Genomic DNA, 20,107 nt, shown 5'->3' with positions numbered 1-20,107 from the left:
CCACATTGTAGGCGGATTCTTTACCGTCTGAGCCACCAGGGAAGCCCAAGAATACTGGAGTGGGTAACCTATCCCTTCTCCAGGGGATTTTCCCGACCCAGGAATCGAACTGGGGTCTCCTGAACTGCAGGTGAATTCTTTACCAGCTGAGCTACTAGGGAAGCCCATTTGGAAGTCTTGGAAATAGATAAGACCCAGAAGATGAAAATGGATACATAAGTGAAGGGGGAAGAGAGGATGTTCCAGGTGCAGCTCCTAGGAAATGAGTCAAGATTCAGACCATAGACAGAGCTTTAGAAAAAGTAGAGAAAACCCCACGGCACTTCAATCTCTGCAGTGAAGATATCTGCCCCTAGGGTATGACTCAGTAACCACCTGGGTCCCATTCCCTAGACTCCTACTGGTGTGGGCTGTGACCTGGGCCTTGTGAGTTTTAGACATTTCCCAGGCATGTCTACTATTCAGCCTGGGCTGAGAACATGCTTGAGCACATCCAGGTCATGTCAGTCTCTTACCCACTCTCGAAGGTTTTCATCTACATCTCCGGCTTAAAGGCTGATGAAGAACCACCTGCCTGAAGACTTGCAATTATGTTGTGACATAACAGGAGATAGGGTTAGAGAGGAGGTTCAATCTAACCTTCAAAGAATCTTCAAATGCCAAAGTAACACCAGCACATTCCTTGACCCAGAGAGTAAAAGAAGCACCATGGTAAAATGCTAGCTGTTGTTACACAGTATGGGGGGAAGAGGGCGTGGGAGCTACACAATCACACCCTACCAGCCAGCCTGGGAGCACAGAAGGACACTCCTCTCTGTCAGCCAGCGTTTAGGGCACTAGCTGAGTGCTAAGCTCCATATTCATCAGGGACAACAGGAAAGGAAAAGCCACAACAATCTAAGAAGCACATTGCCAGCTTCTTGAAAAGAGCTTATAATGCTTTCAATACACAAAAATGCTTTATCATACCCATGAGTTTAGCTACTTCTGGGAGACTCTGGTGTTAGAAGCCGTTAGATCCTTAAGGAATGACCCAGGAGCATTTCCCTATACAAGGGAAAGTTTTACATTTTGATTTTAAAGGAAGGAGAATTATTTCAAGTCTCTTCTTGAGAAATATTCTTAATTTGACTTTTAGGATGACATGAAATAATTACCAAATGTAGCCCACCACAACTAATATTAATTGAAAAAAAGGACTAAAGGGTTATATTAAGAGACTGTTTCCCATTTATGTGGGAAATAAATTTGATTTTTTTCTCTTTAAAAAAGAAGTACCAAGAAAGGAAAAAAAAAAAAAAAAAAAAACAACACTGTGGTACTTATTGGCTCATCTGCAAATTATTGCCAGGAAAAAAATATCTGCTTCTCGTTTCTTAAAGGCCCTCTGGCTTTGATCCTACATCTGCTGATTAACCAGCATCTTCTTTTACAGAAGAGGAAGCTAACTTCATCCTTCATGCCAGGGCTCAACTAGTAGAGGTAAAGCATCAAACTTGTCTCTTCAGTGGATACTATCTCAGTATCAACTTTTACTTGCAGCCCAGAGAAACACAGTGGCCCACTACTTCCAGTACAAACAGAATAAACTAGAAACATCTATGTGTCCATAAAGCTAGCAAGGTACCATACTAGGCCAAGATGCTCTAAGCAGGGCCATCCATACAGAGGACAGTGACTTTAACTCCTGAGGCTTCCTCCTAGGAAGACCACATGTTGTATGTGCAAATTCTCCAATGTACAAGTGGACTTTCTCCTTCTTCCCAACATTTAGTAAAAATATCTCTTCTCTTCCCAGCTGGGTAGTACACATTTTTAATGGGATGTAATTTTTAATGTAATTTCCTAAATATGGCTCTAAACTATTACATCTCACGATCAACATGTATCTTAAGAAAGCCCATGCTAAGATAGTTTTCTACTCTCAACCTTAAGAATTAAACATTATCTTCTCAACCAAACTATGAACAAAAGCAGCACAGTCGAATGACTGGCAGAAGAGGAAGAAAAATAGGAATCCTTGATCAGGTCTGTTCCTCAATTTCAATATCTGGGAAGTAAACTGAAGGTACTCCCATCTCTACAGATAATGACAGGAATAAATTTTCCAGCCTGGTGTGCTGTCTCTAACAAGTAGTGTTTCTTTGGACCATTATAAAATTATGTTTCTACAATCTTAATTGAACTTGCCATAATTCTCTGCCTCTAAAAATACACTATATAGGAATAACTTGTGTTTTTTCTCTCCAACAGTCTATTCACAAAATTCTTCACTTCTGGTCACCAAATGTGTGGGTTTTTTCCTCCACATTCATCAATTCTCCAGTGCCAGCAAGGTGTCCTACAATTATCTGGAGACAGTCTCAGACCCCACAGGTTGAGGACCCAGTCCCACAAGGCTGCCCCCTTTTCAAATGCTAATCTCAAGTCCAGGTTGCTACCTGTGATTCTGACCAACTGTCTATCAATCCGACGTTCCCAGCGCCCCCTTCATGGGTTCTGTAATATGTTACAGTGGTTCTGAACTCAGGAATACAGTTTACTGCCTATATGCCAGTTGATTATAAATGGATACAACTCAGTAATAGCCAGACTGAAGAGATGCGTAGGGCAGGAATGGGCTCTGAGCTTCATGTCCTCTTCGGGTGCACCACCCCCACCCCTGCACCTCCATACATTCATCCAACCCATTAAATCTCTGAAACCTTTCAACCAGGGTTCTTTATGAAGGCTCCATCACACAGGCACAATTGATTAAACCATTGGCCATCAGTGCTGAACTCTATCTCTAGCCACTCTACCCTTGGAAGGTGGTGTTGGTAGAGGGCTGAAAGGATCAACCCTCTAATCACATGGTCGGTTCTACTGGCAACCAGCTCTGCCCTTAGGTGCTTTCCAAAAGTAACTTCATTGACAAACTCAGGTGTGGCTGAAAGGGGCTTGTTAGGAATAATAAGACCTTCTTTTCACCTTTGTGCTCTGGAGCTATTTCAGGAACTGGAGCACTAAACATTTTAACAAAAGATCTCCCTATAGTTCTTATCACTTAGGAAATCACAAAGATTTTAAGAGCTCTGTGCCAGGAATCATGGAAGAAGATGAAATATATATTTCTAATTATATCACAAGATCGCATATGTACAAACTAAACTTTGGAAAGTCAATATCTCACACATAACCAATTGACATTTCTGGTAATGCTACACTGTTGTCAAAGCAACAATTCTCATTTTTAAAAACTGTAAGTTGTTACGATTCAACACTTTGAATTGCTAAGAAGCCTTTTCTTCAAGTTGATGGTGGCCATCTGCACTGGAAGGGTCAAGGAAAAAGGTGACTTTTGTGCCTCACTAAAAGCTTAATTATGTTCATGCTCTGCCCAATTAAAACAGTATTTTTTAAACACTTTTTAAGTGTTTAAGAGAAGAAGCATAATCAAGTGAAAACCACTCTTTCTCCAATTGCTCAGGGGCATCCAGACCCCTGATGGACATTGTAGCAGCCCCCTCACTTGGAGTGGCCATAACTGGGAAAGGGCTTGAAGTCCTTCTCCTTCCCAGTCTCTGGGTCAGATAGTTAACAGTCACAACACAAATGGTTAAATTAAAGCCTTCCTTACTGTATAAAATGAAACTAAAGATGTCTGGCTTAAAAATACTTTAATAAAAATACTCCATTTCTCCATTCTTGATATTCAAGTAAGCTATTGTTTCTACTTTTTTTTTTTAATTCTTACATGACTTCCTGTGGAAGGGATTAAATCATTCTTAGGAAGGCCATTCTCGATGACATTCCTTTTAAGATTTTAAGGTGCAGATCTTGTTTTAATATACTTTTTGTTTCATTTTAAAAAATTCTTTTGGAAACCATTCTATAAAGGAAACCTTTTGTCTTTCAGATGATAAACTGGTATAAACCAATTAAATTCGATGGCCATATATTAAACATTTATAAAGTACCCCACTTCACACTAAAATTACTTGCACGAAGACCAGACGGAAAGTGCTCGTCTAGTTTCGTTTTGTCCTTCCTTCTCCAGACTCCTTATCAGGGCAGTCATCTTACAAGCAGAATGGAAGCAAGTGTGCTCAGAGCAGACAGGGGTCCCTTGGGCCTCATGGAAAATCCAGCAGCAAGCACACCTCCGAAAGGTAACTTGTGATTCAGGTTAAGGGTGCTCAGAGCCAACTCCCATCAGGGAAGCTGCAATAACAGTCACATAACGGGCCAGGGAGGGAAGAAAAGTAGTGGGGATATGCTACTACAAGATCCATTGCAATATAATTGGGCTGGGACCTGCGGTAGAAGTAGGTCAAAGGCAGCTGCTTATAGTGAGAGGTATTATGCAAGCAGAGATGGAGAAACAAATGAGAGTTGTGAGGGCCAAGAGTCTTGTGAACTGAAAGATTTGATAAGTTATGGGGGTGGGGGAGAGGGGCAGGAGCTGGCCAAACCAAACCCAGTGCCATCTTCTCCTGAGTCCAAGGGAAAATCCCTCGGCATTCCTATGGCTTCCCTGATGGATCATGTTTGCATGGAAAGGACAGTGAAGAGATCTACAGCTCATACTTGTCCTATGTAATACTTCTGACTCGTATATGAAAACATGTAGCATCTCGGAAGAACTCCCAAGCATGTTTGGGAACAGTTAATGGGAAATAACTCTCTGCAGAGCCAAATGCTAAAGATAATTAGGGGAGAGTAGAAAAAAGGGAGGAAAAGGCAAAGTGAATAACAGAAGGAAATAAATAAACTACACACAAAAAAATTTTATACACGTGCACACACACACACACAAAGTTAGAGAGTGCAAAAATAAGCTAGCTTGTTCCCAAGCAAAGACAAACTGTATTCTTAGAATAAATCAATGGGTAAAATCTTGAGAGCCTTCCCATCAGTGTTTTATACTTAATTTTTTAAATGAAAATACACAATGTTGGTAAGGTTATAGTAAAACTGATAAACTCATAAATCCCTTATAATACTGTAAATTATCACAACATTTTTTGAATATGAGTTTGGCAATAAAAATCAAAGGCTCTAAAAATTATCATGGCCTTTCACTCAGTAATACTCCTGGGCATTTAACCTTAGAGGAATAAATAAATAACACACGCACACACACACACACACACCCCCCAAAAAAAACCTACATAAAAGTATTCATTGCCAAATTATGTTTAATAGCAAAAATAATTTTTTCAGTGGGGGCTAGAGACAAACTAAATGTCTCAAAATGGAAGAATGATTAAGTAAACTAAGACACAGCAACACAGTGGAAACCTATGGAGTCATTAGAAATCATAATTATGAAAATTATGAAGTTTATGTACCAACATGAAGATGTGCATAATATACTGTAATTCATAATCTTTATTAAATATCACTAGATGGCCAGTACTACTAGGCAAAATATGCTCACCTATGACAAAGACCAAGAGGAAATGGGGCAAATAGACAGTTATGTTAGAAATTAAAGAACTGTGGGTGACATTGCTCTCTCCTAAAAATTCCTTCACTGGTTTATTGTGTGTCCATTAAACACATTCTGGATTTGTTGAACTTGTGGTAAAAGCAAAAACAATAAAATGAGAAGATGGAGGTTCTTAATAAGAATCTTTTATGCTATTAATCAAACCTTTCTTTTGCATCATTTTCCTGCTTTTGTAGATCTTCAAAGTTGTCCCACATTGCTGCCTAGAAACCTCTCTTATCCATCCCCACTTAAAGGATGCTTGAAGGCCAAAACCAAGAACCACTAAACTTGCCCCAGTTGGCCCTCTCTCACCCCCAGGGCATCAGCATGACCTCAAACACCCACAGCTTCCCCCCAGCTTCCTGGGCCTGGCCTGCTCTTCATGGATTGAAAAGAATCAAATGTAAATACCAAGAGGCACACTGGGCTGCCTGCTGCCAAAAGCTGAGATTTCCCAGCACACAGCAAGCTATAATTAACAGGAGGCAGTGCCAAAAACAACAAAGGAGCTTCAAGGAAACTGTGCTAAAATACTCCCCAGTTTTTAACTACATACACATTCTTTTCTACTCACCCACCTTACCCCACCCTCCCCATTGTCTTAGAAACTCCTGTGAAACCACCAGACTGTAGAGGACACTAACGCTGTCACTTGGCGGGCAGGAAGAAGGTGCTCTGAGACCACAGAGACAGCCCGAACAGGCCACTCTTAAGAAGCAGAAAGCCCGTTCTCAGAACCAGAAGGAAACTAGATAATCCCAGCCCAGGTTACTTAATGGTTTTAAGATTCTGTGGTGTGTGTGTGTCGGGGTGTGTGTGTGTGTGTGTTGAGGGGGTGACAAAGTAAATGAAGTAAAAAAAAAAACCACAGCTCTCGGGTCCTCTAGAGAAAATTTACAGGACTTCCTCCAGCGTGGACCGGCTTCAAGTACAGTGGAAAGTATGACTTCTACATGCTTCATATTCTCTGTCTTCAGAAAACCTCCCTCTTTAAAGAGCACTAAGAATTGCCCTGATACCATCCTTAGAGACTACCACATACGAAGGACTGCCTAGACAACCAGCCTTACCCCTCCCCCCACCCTCCCCGATAGTTTACAATCCCTCTGGAACTGCCATGACGTTTGGGGCAGGTGACTGTGGAGGCCAGCAAGGAAGCCATGCAGGCCTGGGCTTTTGTCTCTCTGTAAGCACTTACCTTCATAAGAGGCAACGGAATCTCTTCTGTAACAAGGGTTATTCCAGGAATTTCCTGTGGAGGGGGAAACACACACACAACTGGTGAACTATCAACTACCACCAGCCCGAGCCTGCAGGAAGTGTTTTCTGTGCACACAGAAGCTGAGGGCAGCTCCCAGTTTGCTAACCTCTACTTTAAATAAACCTTGGGGTTTATAAATACTAGTGAACACAACCTATCTCTTACCTCAGGAAGGAATTATTCTGTAAAGTTACAATTATGATAGTTGACAGTATCACTAAAGGAAAGAATAAGACTACTATGAAGAAACAGAATAATGTATTATTTATATATTTCCATTTAAGAACAAAGGAGGCAAATTACATTTGCACCATCAAGTATGATGATAAGGTGGACACTTTTTTTTTTTTACTCCTTTCTCCCTCTTCCCCTTCGTTTAATTATAGTTGATCCCCATCTCACTAATGGGATTCTTTTTTGACTTCAGTGGAAAACTGTTCTGCGCTTCATCCTCCAACATAATTTCAGAAATAAGAGATCTCCATAAAGAGTTTATACAGCACAATCACCATGGCAAATGTGCAAGAGGCAATTCATATCAGGAAATCCAAATAATAACATTCTTCTAACTCATGAGCGTTACAACAGAAATTTAAACAAAAGGATAAACTGCCAAAATTGCAACTTGTTTTGAAAAGAGTGGTTCCTTGTTGTTATTAATCTCTCAACTAGTCAATTCCTCTTTCATTTCCTAAAAAAAAAAGTAGATGATATATGGGAAAATAGAAATAAAATCTGGTATTTGTTTAGAACTCAAATGTCCTGAGTTTCATTAGCATACAATATTCCTGAGAAAAATAGCATCACAGGGATGGAGAAATAAACTTCCAGAACATTCAAGCAACTGAGATCTTCACTTGACAGGAGACAGCCTGTTTTAAGAATCTATATGTGCTTCACTTATCACTACTCAGGAACAGAAATTTCACTACAGTTTTAGGTTATAAATAGCATCTTAAAATAGGCACAACAGGCCTCATTGTCTGCAAAGCATAATTCAGGATTATCTATGAGTAAGAGCACAATATTTTCTAGTATCTTAAAAAATCCAATCCAGCTATTTACAGAAATAATCTATTTCCATATAGTAATAGAAGTATGTAGTAGCTTTCTGGCCTCGGCTTTCGGTGGGGATGTTCCTTTGCTAGAGGTTCGCATGGCTCGGGTCGTCCCGCAGCCAGCCCTCTGAGGGCCCGGGCGCTGGGCAGGACCATGCGGCCTCCCTGAGTCTTGGAAGGCTGCTGCCGCAACGGGGCGGGGCAAGATGCTCCCGGCACCTGAACGCGTGGAGGGCAGCGGCCTGCTTTGGCCTCCGCCACGTTGTTGAGACCTCTGGAGGCTCCAAGCGGCCCTGAGTCTGCTTTTCCATGCCAGGAGATGGGGCGATGGGGGTGGGGGCTTTTGAGTTCATCGTCTGTGTGTCAGGGAATTTCTAATGAGGGGATTTTGTGCGTGTGAAAGGGAAAGGCTTCACCGTGCAATAGCACGTAATGCCGGCCATGCCGTGGTGTGAAATCAGGTCAACGAGGGAGTGCCATTTCAGGTGTAGATCTTGATAACTATGTCATGGTGCAAAATTAGGCGGAAATGAGTATCACCATCCTTGCAGGTGAAAGATGGACACTGGAAGCATAGACTGCTGCCAACTGAATAGTTAACTATCTGGAAACGTGAAGATGACCTAAGGCTGTCCTTGGTGAGGAATTTGACAACTTGATCTTCAGGAGCTGCTTAGAGTATTTAAAATTTCCAGGATTGCTTAAAAAAAGAAGTGTTTTTGGACAGCCCATAAATGTACATATAAAACAATGGGACTGTAAATAAAATAATGTGCTTCTTGAAAAAAAAAAAAAAGACGTATGTAGTAATAGAAGTATGAATTAAAATTTTCTATTGTGGCAAGTATTTATTAAGGGTATAGCATTAAAAGCATAGGCAGATTAGAGAAAAGTAAATGATTTATATCAATACTAAAATCAAATCATAGGATCATAGAATTTCAGAACTAGGAGAGACCTTTAAGGTAACATACTCTAACCGCAAGAACTTTAAAGCAACGTGGTAAACCCTAAAATAAGCTCTGTGCAGTGGTTTAACTGGGTTTTTTCATATTTTCATATTGTATTTCTCATAGGACTTCCTGATGTCAGTATGTCCACAAAGTTCCTCTGTCCCACAAAAAAGGAGAAACACAAATGTGAAGAACTGTCTGTCAGGGTGACAGTCACACAACAACCAACTAACATATTCTCAACCCTGGGAACTAGAGGGCCTGTTTAGTCTCCCAGACACTGAACACAGGAGAGTGACAGCCAGCATTGGTGGTGAGGGGAGGAAGCTGAAATGTACATTTCCTGCTTCTGGCCAGGGTGGAGGTGGGGGTTAACCTGCAAACTTCCTGCCACCTTACCACACAGTCTGCACGTTTGAAGAACCCTTGTTCTTCAAACAGTGAGGACCTGGAGAAGAAACAAGCTCAGATCTTCCCTTATAACTTCACAGCGAGGCATGAAAGTTTAACAACTCTAAGTGAGAGACAAGAAGAAAGGGCCTTTGGGAAAACACTTCCATTGTGAATGTCAAAAATTTAGAAATTAATCAAACATGGGACTTCCCTGGCTGGAAGACTAATGATTAAGTCTTCCCTAGTGGTTAAGACTCTATGCTTCCACTGCATAGGGCACAGCTTCAATCCCTGGTGAGGGGAACAAGGATCCTACATGCTGCAGGACAGGGCCACCACCAAAAAAATTAAAAATCAAACACATCTGATAGGCCTTTTTAAAGGATTAAATTTAGATAGTTTTAAAACAAAATGGGAAGTGTTACAGTTTATCCTAGTACTTATTTTCCGGTGTCTCCTGAAATAAATTTATTTTTCTAAATGCCTTGTTGATACAAACCTCTGCCTCAAGAGTAAGCACACAGTAGTTCTAACATCTAAACATGTAAGGAGGAGAGGCAGAACCTTTTTCAGGGGCAGCCTGTACATGGTTTTCACTTCTGATCCAACAAAGTTCAGTTTATTGAACCACATTCAAGAGAAAATGAACAATGTTTTCTCCTGTAACACTTCTTCCCAACTAAAAGAAAGGGAGTCTGGACCAACAGGAAGAAAACGATGAATGGGGTGAATTTGCTTAAGATTACTGACTTTAACTGATCTTGACACTCTAGAGTTATCACAGCTTTTCTTCCTAAGGCTGGGGGAAAAGCTTATGAAGGTGCTAATCTACTAAGTAAATAGAATGGCTCTGAGTAACAGCAGTGGTCCAGCCGCTGCTCATTTATAAAATCCTAAGATTATTTCCATCTACTTCCACTGCTAAAAAAATCTTTAAAAACTAAAACAATTTGAAGATGATAGAAGCTTCATTCTGCTTGGTAGTAGGAAGGCTAACACATACACTGTATCTTCTCCTTCAATTCTAGAGTTTTATGTTAAATACATTTGGCCAACAGTAACGATTCACTGTCTTTCTTCTGCCAGAAATCCCCAATTCAGATCCTTATGGGGGCTTCCCTGATAGCTCAGTTGGTAAAGAATCTGCCTGCAATGCAGGAGACCTCAGTTTGATTCTTGGGTTGGGAAGATCCACTGGAGAAAGGGTAGGCTACCCACTCCAGTATTCCTGGGCTTCCCTTGTGGCTCAGCTGGTAAAGAATTCACCTGCAATGAGGTTCGATCCCTGGGTTGGGAAGATCCCCTGCAGAAGGGAATGGCTACCCACTCCAGTATTCTGGCCTGGAGAATTCCATGAACTGTATAGTCCACAGGGTCGCAAAGAGTTGGACACAACTGAGTGACTTTCACTTTCACTTTCAGATTCTTATGAGTCAAAATAGAAATGAAATCACGGCCTTGGTTACTGAGACAAGGATGTCCTACAACTGACCCATGTGAATCAATTTTAATTACACAAGGAATATATAAAGTGTTAACTTACTGTATCCCAAGTGAGCAGTGAGGAATACGGCAAAAGTTTATCCATGTTACTTGTCTCTGGATAAATGCTCCAATATGAAGAAGCTGAGTAAGTTTGGGGAGGGGGAGACATGTTTTAATATGAAGAACAGGCAGTAGACTTTGTAATTCACCAAAACAAGCAAACCAACAAAAGTTTTCATTGCCTTATTCTTCATTCTCAAAAGGCCAGCCATCATGGTTCTGTCTGCTGATTAAAATGTTCAGGTTCTACTTTTTACATTGAGAACAATTTCAAAAATTATTTGACATTTACATCTGTCCAAATGACATTATATCACTTCACACAGAACCAGCCAACACAATGCTGAGCATTACTTTTTACTGGAAAAAAAAATCACTAACAAGGTTATAGAATCAAGATCATGTCTTATATTTCATCAGCCTCCAAAGAGTCACAACTTCTTGCAAAACCACAAGAGAATGAAGTTTAATTAGCTGCTGACTACAATAGAGTTTAAAAATAAAATGCTCCTATCCAACATTTTGACATATTGAGGCCTTATCAATTTACTGCTTTCCCTTAAGCAAAAGAATCATGGATTCAATTTAACATGCACCATCAGAAACACCTACCAATTATAAATTCCTGAATGAGGTCAAATGAATGGCAGGCAGAGATATTCTCAGAAATCCACTGAATAATCTTTAAAAAGTAAGAAGACAATTCCATTGGTATTTAAATCTAAACCATGCCCTCCCATCACCAAAGAAGTACAAGATATGTATGAATCTTTTAAAGTGTGATATCTATTTTAGAATTGCCTAGAAATACACTCACTTCTACATAACACAAAGCTGCGTGGGTAAAACAGCACTATAAATGAGGTCCTCTTCATACATCATTTTAATAAACGCCCTTGGCTGGGATCCAAATAAGTCTTCTTGAATCCAGTGTTTGTTTTTGCTAGAGTAGGATATATAACAGCAAAATAATGGCGTGAAGAGCTATGGATACAGGAGAAAACCAAACTCAACCACTGAGCTTGGAGGCAGCAGACCTGGGTTTGAATTTCAGCACAGTCACACCATTTCATTGTTGTCAGCAAGGCTATGCTGTCTTCCCAAGGACAGTATAATCCCTGTTATATCTACGATTCTCTCAATCAACCTCTATAACATCCTGCTGCAGAAACAAAACTCTTTGCTCCTGAACCTTAGAACTGATGCTATGAGGTCTGACTAGCCATGGAGCCTTTCACATTTCTGTTCCTGCCAATAAGTTGTTCTTATTTCCAAACGTACTCATGCTAGTTATCTTATTAACATTATTATTAATTGATAGTATTTAAATATTTGATTGTTTAAATATTATTAAATTTAAATATTATTTAAATATCCAACCAGTCATTTAAATAATATTTAAATATTAATAAAATATTACCCCATACAAGTGAAATATGGATACAAAAAGAATACCGGTGGATTGGTTAGTTAAGTGCTTGGCTAGTAGGAAGCTGCTGTACAGCACAGGGAGCTCAGCTCAGTGCTCTGTGATGACCTAGAGGTCTGGGGTAGGAAGTGGGAGGAAGGTTCCTGAGGGAGAAGATGTGAGCACATGTATAGCTGATTCACTTTGTTGTCAGCAGGAACTAACACAACACTGTAAAGCAATTATACTCCAATTTGAAAAAAAGATAAAGCTGAAAAAATAAAATGCTCAAAATACAGCTCAAAGAGACAAAGAGTTGGTATAAAGGTGAAAGAGAAATCATGACAAGGAACACAAAGCAAGGCACGCGAACAATGGGATACATGTGTCTCTTTCAATTTTGGTTTTCTCAGGGTATATGCCTAGGAGTGGGATTGCTGGGTCATATGGTGGTTTTATTCCTAGTTTTTTAAGGAATCTCCATACCGTCTTCCATAGTGGCTGCATCAATTTACATTCCCACCAACAGTGCAAGAGCGTTCCCTTCTCTCTACACACTCTCCAGCATTTACTGTTTGTAGACTTCTTGATGAGGGCCATTCTGACCAGGGTTAGGTGACATCTCATTGTAGTTTTGATTTGCATTTCTCTACTAATGAGCGATATTGAGTATCTTTTCATGTATTTGTTAACCATCTGTATGTCTTCTTTGGAGAAATGTCTGTTTAAGTTTTTTTCCCACTTTTTGATTGGGTTGTTTGTTTTTCTAGCATTGAGGTGTATGAGTTGCTTGTATATTTTGGAAATTAACCCTTTGTCAGTTATTTCATTTGCTATTATTTTCTCCCATTCTGAGGGCTGTCTTTTCACCTTGCTTATGTGCTTTCCTTTGCTGTGCAAAAGCTTTTAAGTTTAATCAGGTCCCACTTGCTTACTTTTGTTTTTATTTCTGTTATTCTAGAAGGTGGGTCACAGAGGATCTTGCTTTGATTTATATCATTGAATGTTCTGCCTATGTTATCCTCTAAGAGTTTTATAGTTTCTGGTCTTACATTTAGGTCTTTCATCCATTTTGAGTTTATCTTTGTGTATGGTGTTAGGAAGTGTTCTAATTTCATTCTTTTATATGTAGCTGTCCAGTTTTCCCAGCACCATTTGTTGAACAGACTGTCTTTGCCCCATTGTATATTCTTGCCTCCTTTGTCAAAAATAAGTTTCCCATAGGTACATGGGTTTATCTCTGGGTTTTCTATCTTGTTCCATTGGTCTGTATTTCTGTTTTTGTGTCAGTACCATACTGTCTTGATGATTGTAGCTTTGTAGTATAATCTGAAGTCAGGAAAGTTGATTCCTCCAGCTCCAGTCTTCTTTCTCAAGACTGCTTTGGCTGTTCAGGGTCTTTTGTGTTTCCATATGAATTGTGAAATTTTTTGTTCTAGTTCTGTGGAAAATGCCATTGGTAATTTGATAGGGATTGCATTAAATCTGTAGATTATATTTGGTAGTACAGTCATTTTCACAATATTGATTCTTCCTGCCCAGGAACAGAATATCTCTCCGTTTATGTCATCTTTGACTTCTTTCATTAGTGTCTTATAATTTTCTGTGTACAGTTCTTTTGTCTCCTTAGGTAAGTTAATTCCTACATATTTAATTCTTTTTGTTGCAGTGGTGAATGGGATTGATTCCTTAATTTCTCTTTCTGATTTTTCATTGTTAGTATATAGAAACGCAAGTGATTTCTGTGTATTGATTTTGTATCCTGCAACTTTGCTAAATCCACTGATTAGCTCTAGTAATTTTCTGATACTATCTTTAGGGTTTTCTATGTACAGTATCAAGTCATCTGCAAACAGTGAGAGCTTTACTTCTTCTTTTCTGATCTGGATTCCCTTTATTTCTTTTTCTTCTCTGATTGCTGTAGCTAGGACTTCCAGAACTATGTTGAATAATGGTGAAAGTGGACACCCTTGTCCTGTTCCTGATCTTAAGGGGAATGCTTTCAGCTTCTCACAATTGAGAATAATGTTTGCTGTAGGCGTATCATAGGTGGCCTTTACTATTGTTGAGGTAGTTTCCTTCTATGTACTCTTCAAACTTTTTTGAAGAGTTTTAATCATAAATGGTTGATGAATTTTGTCAAAGGCTTTTTCTCCATCTATTTGGATGATCATATGGTTTTTATCTTTCAATTTGTTCATATGGTCTATCAAATTGATTTCTGTATATTGAAGAATCCTTGCATCCCTGGAATAAACTCAACTTGATCATGGTGTATGAGTTTTTTGATGTGTTGCTGAATTCTGTTTGCTAAAATTTTGTTGAGGAGTTTTGTATCTATGTTCATCGGTGATACTGGTCTGTAGTTTTCTTTTTGTGTGTTGTCTGTCTGGTTTTGGTATCAGGGTAATGGTGGCCTTGTAGAATGAATTTGGAAGGGTCCCTTCCCCTGCAATTTTTTGAAAGAGTTTTAGAAGGATAGGCATTAGCTCTTCTCTAAATGTTTGATAGAATTCTCCTGTGAAGTTATCTGGTCCTGGGCTTTTGTTTTTTGGGAGATTTCTGATCACAGCTTCAATTTCAGTACTTGTAACTGGGTTGTTCATAATTTCTATTTCTTCCTGGTTCAGCCCTGGAAGATTGAACTTTTCTAAGAATCTGTCCATTTCTTCCAGGTTATCTATTTTATTGCCATATAGTTGTTCATAATAGTCTCTTATAATCTTTTGCATTTCTGCACTCTGTTGTAACCTCTCCTTTTTCATTTCTAATTTTGTTATTTGATTCTTCTCTCTTTTTTTCTTGATGAGTCTGGCTAAGGGTTTATCAATTTTGTTTATCTTCTCAAAGAACCAGCTTTTAGTTTTATTAATCTTTACTATTGCTTCTTTCATTTCTTTTTCATTTATGTCTGCTCGGATCTTTATGATTTCTCTCCTTCTACTAATTTTGGGGTTTTTTTTTGGTTCTTCTTTTTCCAGTTGTTTTAGGTGTAACGTTAGGCTATCTATTTGATGTTTTTCTTGTTTCTTAAGGTAGGATTGTATTGCTATAAACGTCCCTTTTAGGACTGTTTTTGCTTCACCCCATATGTTTTGAGTTGTGTTTTCATTGTCATTTGTTTCTAGACATTTTTTGATTTCCCTCTTGATTTCTTCAGTAACCTGTTGGTTATTTAGAAATGTGTTGTTTAATCTCCATGTGTTTGTGTTTCTTACAGTCTTTTTCTTGTAATTGATATCCAGTCTCATAGCATTGTGGTTGGAGAAGATGCTTGATAAGATTTCAACTTTCTTAAATTTACTGAGGTTTGATTTGTCATCCAGGATGTGGTCTATCCTGGAGAATGTTCCATGTGCAGTTGAGAGAAAGGTGTATTCTTCTGCGTTTGGATGGAATGTCCTGAAGATATCAATGAGATCCATCTCATCTAATGTATCATTTAAGGCTTGTATTTCCTTGTTAATTTTTTGTTTTGATGGTCTGTCCATTGGTGTGAGTGGGGTGTTAAAGTCTCCTACTATTATTGTGTTACTGTCAATTTCTCCTTTTATGTCTGTTAGTATTTGTCTTATGTATTGAGGTGCTCCTATGTTGGGTGCATAGATATTTACAATTGTCATGTCTTCTTCTTGGATTGATCCCCGATCATTATGTAGTGTCCTTCCTTATCTCTTGTAATCTTCTTTATTTTAAGGTCTATTTTGTCTGATATGAGGATTGCTACTCCAGCATTGTTTTGCTTCCTATTTGCATAGAATATATTTTTCCATCCTCTCACTTTTAGTCTATATGTGTCTTTAAGTCTGAAGTGGGTTTCTTGTAGACAGCATATATATGGGTCTTGTTTTTGTATCCATTCAGCCAGTCTGTGTCTTTTGATTGGAGCATTTAATGACTTACATTTAAAGTAATTATTGATATATATGTTCCTATTGCCATTTTCTAATTGTTTGGGGTTGATTTTGTAGATCTTTTTTTCTTCTCTTGTATTTCTTGACTATATAAGTCCTTTTAACATTTGTTGTAAAGCTGGTTTGGTGGCACTGAATTCTCTTAACTTTTGCTTGTCTGAAAAGCTTTTTATTTCACCATCAATTTTGAATGAGATCTTTGCCAGATACAGTAATCCTGGTTGTAGATTTTTCCCTTTCAGTACTTTAAATATATCCTGCCATTCCCTTCTGGCCTGCAGAGTTTCCACTGAAAAATCAGCTGTTAAGCATATGGGGTTCCCTTGTATGTTACTTGTTGCTTCTCCCTTGCTGCTTTTAATATTCTTTTTTTGTGTTTAGTCTTTGTTAGTTTGATTAGTATGCATCTTGGTGTGTTTCTCCTTAGGTTAATCCTATATGGGACTCTTTGTGCCTCTTGGACTTGATTGACTATTTCCTTTTCCATGTTGGGGAAATTTTCAACTATAATCTCTTCCAAAATTTTCTCATATCCTTTATTTTTCTCTTTTTCTTCTGGAACCCCTATAATTTGAATGTTGGTGCATTTGATATGGTCTCAGACGTTTCTGAGACTGTCCTCAGCTGTTTTCATTCTTTTTACTTTATTCTGCTCTTCAGAAATTATTTACACCATCTTCCAGCTCACTGATTTGTTCTTCTGCTTCAGATATTCTGCTCTTGATTCCTTCTAGAGTATTTTTAATTTCAGTAATTGAGTTCTTTCTCTCTGTGTGTTTATTCTTTAACTCTTCTAGGTCTTTGTTAATTGATTCTTGCATTTTCTCCATTTTGTTTTCAAGGTTTTTGATTATCTTTACTATCATTATTCTAAACTATTTTTCAGGTAATTTTCCTATTTCCTCTTCATTTATTTGGACTTCTGTGTTTCTAGTTTGTTCCTTCATTTGTGCAGTATTTCTCTGCCTTTTCATTTTTTTTAACTTATTGTGTTTGAGGTCTCCTTTTCCCAGGCTTCAAGGAAAGTTGAATTCTTTCCTTGAAGAAGGTTGAATTCTTTCTTCCTTTTAGTTTCTGCCCTGCTAAGGTTGGCATCACCGACTTGATGGACAGGAGTTTGGGTGAACTCTGGGAGTTGGTGATGGACAGGGAGGCCCAGCGTGCTGCAATTCATGAGGTCACAAAGAGCTGGACACGACTGAGCGACTGAACTGAACTGAAATGAAGGTTGGTCCATGTGAGCTTCATGTAGGGTGAGATTTGTGCTGAGTTTTTGTTTGTTTGTTTTGCCTCTGATGGGCAAGGCTGAGTGAGGTGGTAATCCTGTTGGCTGATGATTGAGTTTGTATTTTTGTTTCGTTTGTTGTTTAGATGAGGCATCCTGCACAGGGTGCTACTGGTGGTTGGGTGATGCTGGGTCTTGTATTCAAGTAGTTTCCTTTGTGTGAGTTCTCACTATTTGATACTCCCTAGGGTTAGTTCCTTGGTAGTGTAGGGTCTTGGAGTCAGTGCTCCCACTCCAAAGGCTCAGGGTTTAATCTCTGGTCAGGAATGAAGATTCCACAAGTGGTTTGTTATGGCATTAAGTGAGATTAAAACAAATATACAAAAACAAGAAACCAAAGATGAACCCCAGACAAATGGCAGTTACAAAATCAGGCAAATAATAATTAAAATAATGGAATACACACACACACACACACACACATATATATACACACACCCATAAGTAAAGTGAAAACAGTCCAACAAAAATATGGTACAGTAGATTGATTTGGTGAACAAAGGAAATCAAAAATTATATTTACCAGTTAAAATCAAAACTAACTTAAGCACAAACTGGAAAACAAGACTAAAGCAAGGTGCCAAGTGGGGAATAAAGCATGAAAACAATACTAACAAATATGTTGAGAGGAAAGGAAAGAAAGAAAGAATAGATATGCAAAGTTAAACAGAGGTAGATGAAGAAGATTTATATAAATTAAAGATTAATTGCAAGGGGAAAAGAATGGAAGAAAAGGCAAGCAAAGGAATAAATGTAGAAAAAAATAGGTTTAAAAAAATTAAAAATAGAAAAAATAGAAAAGAGGAAAAAACAGAAGAAGAAAGAAAAAAGGGAACAAAAAGGAAAACTCCACAAACTGCAAAAGCCCACTGTAGAGGCAGAGGTTTTTAACAAGAATAGAAAATGTGACTGAATATACACATATACATATATACCCATAAGCAAAATCAAAACAGTTCAACAAAAATAAAATACAATAGATTGACCCAGTGAACAAAGGAAACCAAAAATTTTATCTACCAGAACAACACTAATTAAAGCACAAACTGGGAAACAAAACTAAAGCAAAGTGACAACTGGGGAATAAAGCAATGAAAATAAAAGTAACAAATATGTTGACAGGAAAAGAGAAAGAAAAGAAAGAAAGAATAGATATTCAGAGTTAAATAGAGGTAGATAATGTTAAATGTAGATATGTTAAATATAACATATAAATGTTTATATACGTTAATGATTAACTGCAAGGGGAAAAGAACAGTAGGAAAAGCAAACAAAGAAATAAATGTAGAGAAAATAATAATAGATTTAAAAAATTAAAAATTAAAAAAAGAGGAAAACTCCACAGAACTGCAAAAGCCCAATGTAGAGGCAGAGGTTTATGACAATAAAAAATATGACTGAGGGGGAAAAAAAGCTCAAAAGCTTAATTGAGTTTCTTAGTGCCAATACAATCAACAATTACAACAGAGGGGGGGAAAAAGAAAAAACAATCCAAAAGAATCTACAGAACAGGTCAAAAAATAAGAATAATAAATGTTTTCCTTGAGTCACTGTGTCAGAGTCCCCTTCCTAGGATCCCCTCCAAAACTGCTGATCTCTGGACCTGCTGTGGGGGCTGCTGAAATTCTAATCTGGTCCTACTCCTGTGTGTTCTTGCCTCCAATGTCCATAGCTATCAGAGCTAGCGTGTCATCTTTTGTGGGCACTCTCAATGGCCTTTTATATATTCCATAGACATAGAGTCTGCTTAGTTGATTGTGTGGATTTAATCTGCAGCTTGTACAGCTGGTGGGAAGGTTTTGGGTCTTCTTCCTTAGCCACACTGCCCCTGGGTTTCAATTGTGGTTTTATTTCCACCTCTACATGTGGGTTGTCCACTGGGGTTTAGCTCCTGAGGCTGCCCTGGAGGGCTTGGGTTTGTCCCTGTGAGGGCCAGGTGTGGAGGTGGTGCAGCTGCTTGGGTCACAGGAGTTCTGGCAGCACCAGGAGCTCAGGGGGGTTAGCGACTAGGGTAGTAGGAAATACAGTGCTCTAGAAGGGTTTGGGAAGAAGGCAATGGCACCTCACTCCAGTACTCTTGCCTGGAAAATCCCATGGACAGAGGAGCCTGGTAGGCTGCAGTCCATAGGGTCGCTAAGAGTCGGACACGACTGAGCGACTTCCCTTTCACTTTTCACTCTCATGCATTGGAGAAGGAAATGGCAACCCACTCCAGTGTTCTTGCCTGGAGAATCCCAGGGACGGGGGAGCCTGGTGGGCTGCCGTCTATGGGGTCACACAGAGTCGGACACGACTGAAGTGACTTAGCAGCAGCAGAAGGGTTTGGCAACCAATCTTGGCCAATACACTCCAGTATTCTTACCTGGAGAACACCCTCTCTGACAGAGAAGCCTGGCAGGCCACAGTCTGCAGGATTGCAAAGAGTCGGACATGACCGAAGCAACCCTGTGCACACAAACGTAAGACTTTCTTTTGCCTGTGGCACCTCTGCCCCAGTGAGGGTTGAACGTGAAGGAGGTGCAGCTGCTTGGCTTGCAGGGACCCTGTCGGCGCCAAGTGTGCAGGGACACGGACTGCCTCTACTGCAGGAGTTATGGCCCTAACAGAATCTTTTGTTGAGCTTCTTATAGCTGGTGATCAGGTCTCTTTGGCCAGTCCTTCTCCATAGCTCTGCCCGTTCAGGCACTTAGAGGGCTCCCTTGCTTTGGGTCCTTTTCTACTGTTTTCTAAATAAGAGAAAGTAACTATCAACTTCATATCTATACTCAGTTAAATGATCATTAAAGAAGGAGAGCAGCTTTCCCCAGCAGTTAT

The 20,107-nt window shown here is 39.2% G+C and overlaps 1 protein-coding gene across 1 annotated transcript in view; it reads right to left on the bottom strand.

Annotated features, from left to right (window-relative positions):
- GSAP (gamma-secretase activating protein) overlaps positions 1–20,107 on the bottom strand; it is a 98,174-nt gene that overhangs the window by 27,281 nt on the left and 50,786 nt on the right. The window contains exons 17-19 of the mRNA XM_055590160.1: positions 11,299–11,368; positions 10,685–10,767; positions 6,675–6,728 (exon numbers count right to left, since the gene is read on the bottom strand). Of these exons, the coding sequence (XP_055446135.1) occupies positions 6,675–6,728; positions 10,685–10,767; positions 11,299–11,368 (207 nt within the window). The remainder of the gene's footprint in view (positions 1–6,674; positions 6,729–10,684; positions 10,768–11,298; positions 11,369–20,107) is intronic.

The sequence above is a fragment of the Bubalus kerabau genome, chromosome 8 (genome assembly GCF_029407905.1).
Source record: "Bubalus kerabau isolate K-KA32 ecotype Philippines breed swamp buffalo chromosome 8, PCC_UOA_SB_1v2, whole genome shotgun sequence".
Classification (NCBI taxonomy): Eukaryota; Metazoa; Chordata; class Mammalia; order Artiodactyla; family Bovidae; genus Bubalus; species Bubalus kerabau.
The sequence above is the reverse complement of the archived record's forward strand: the minus strand, read 5'-3'. Positions and strand labels throughout refer to the sequence as shown.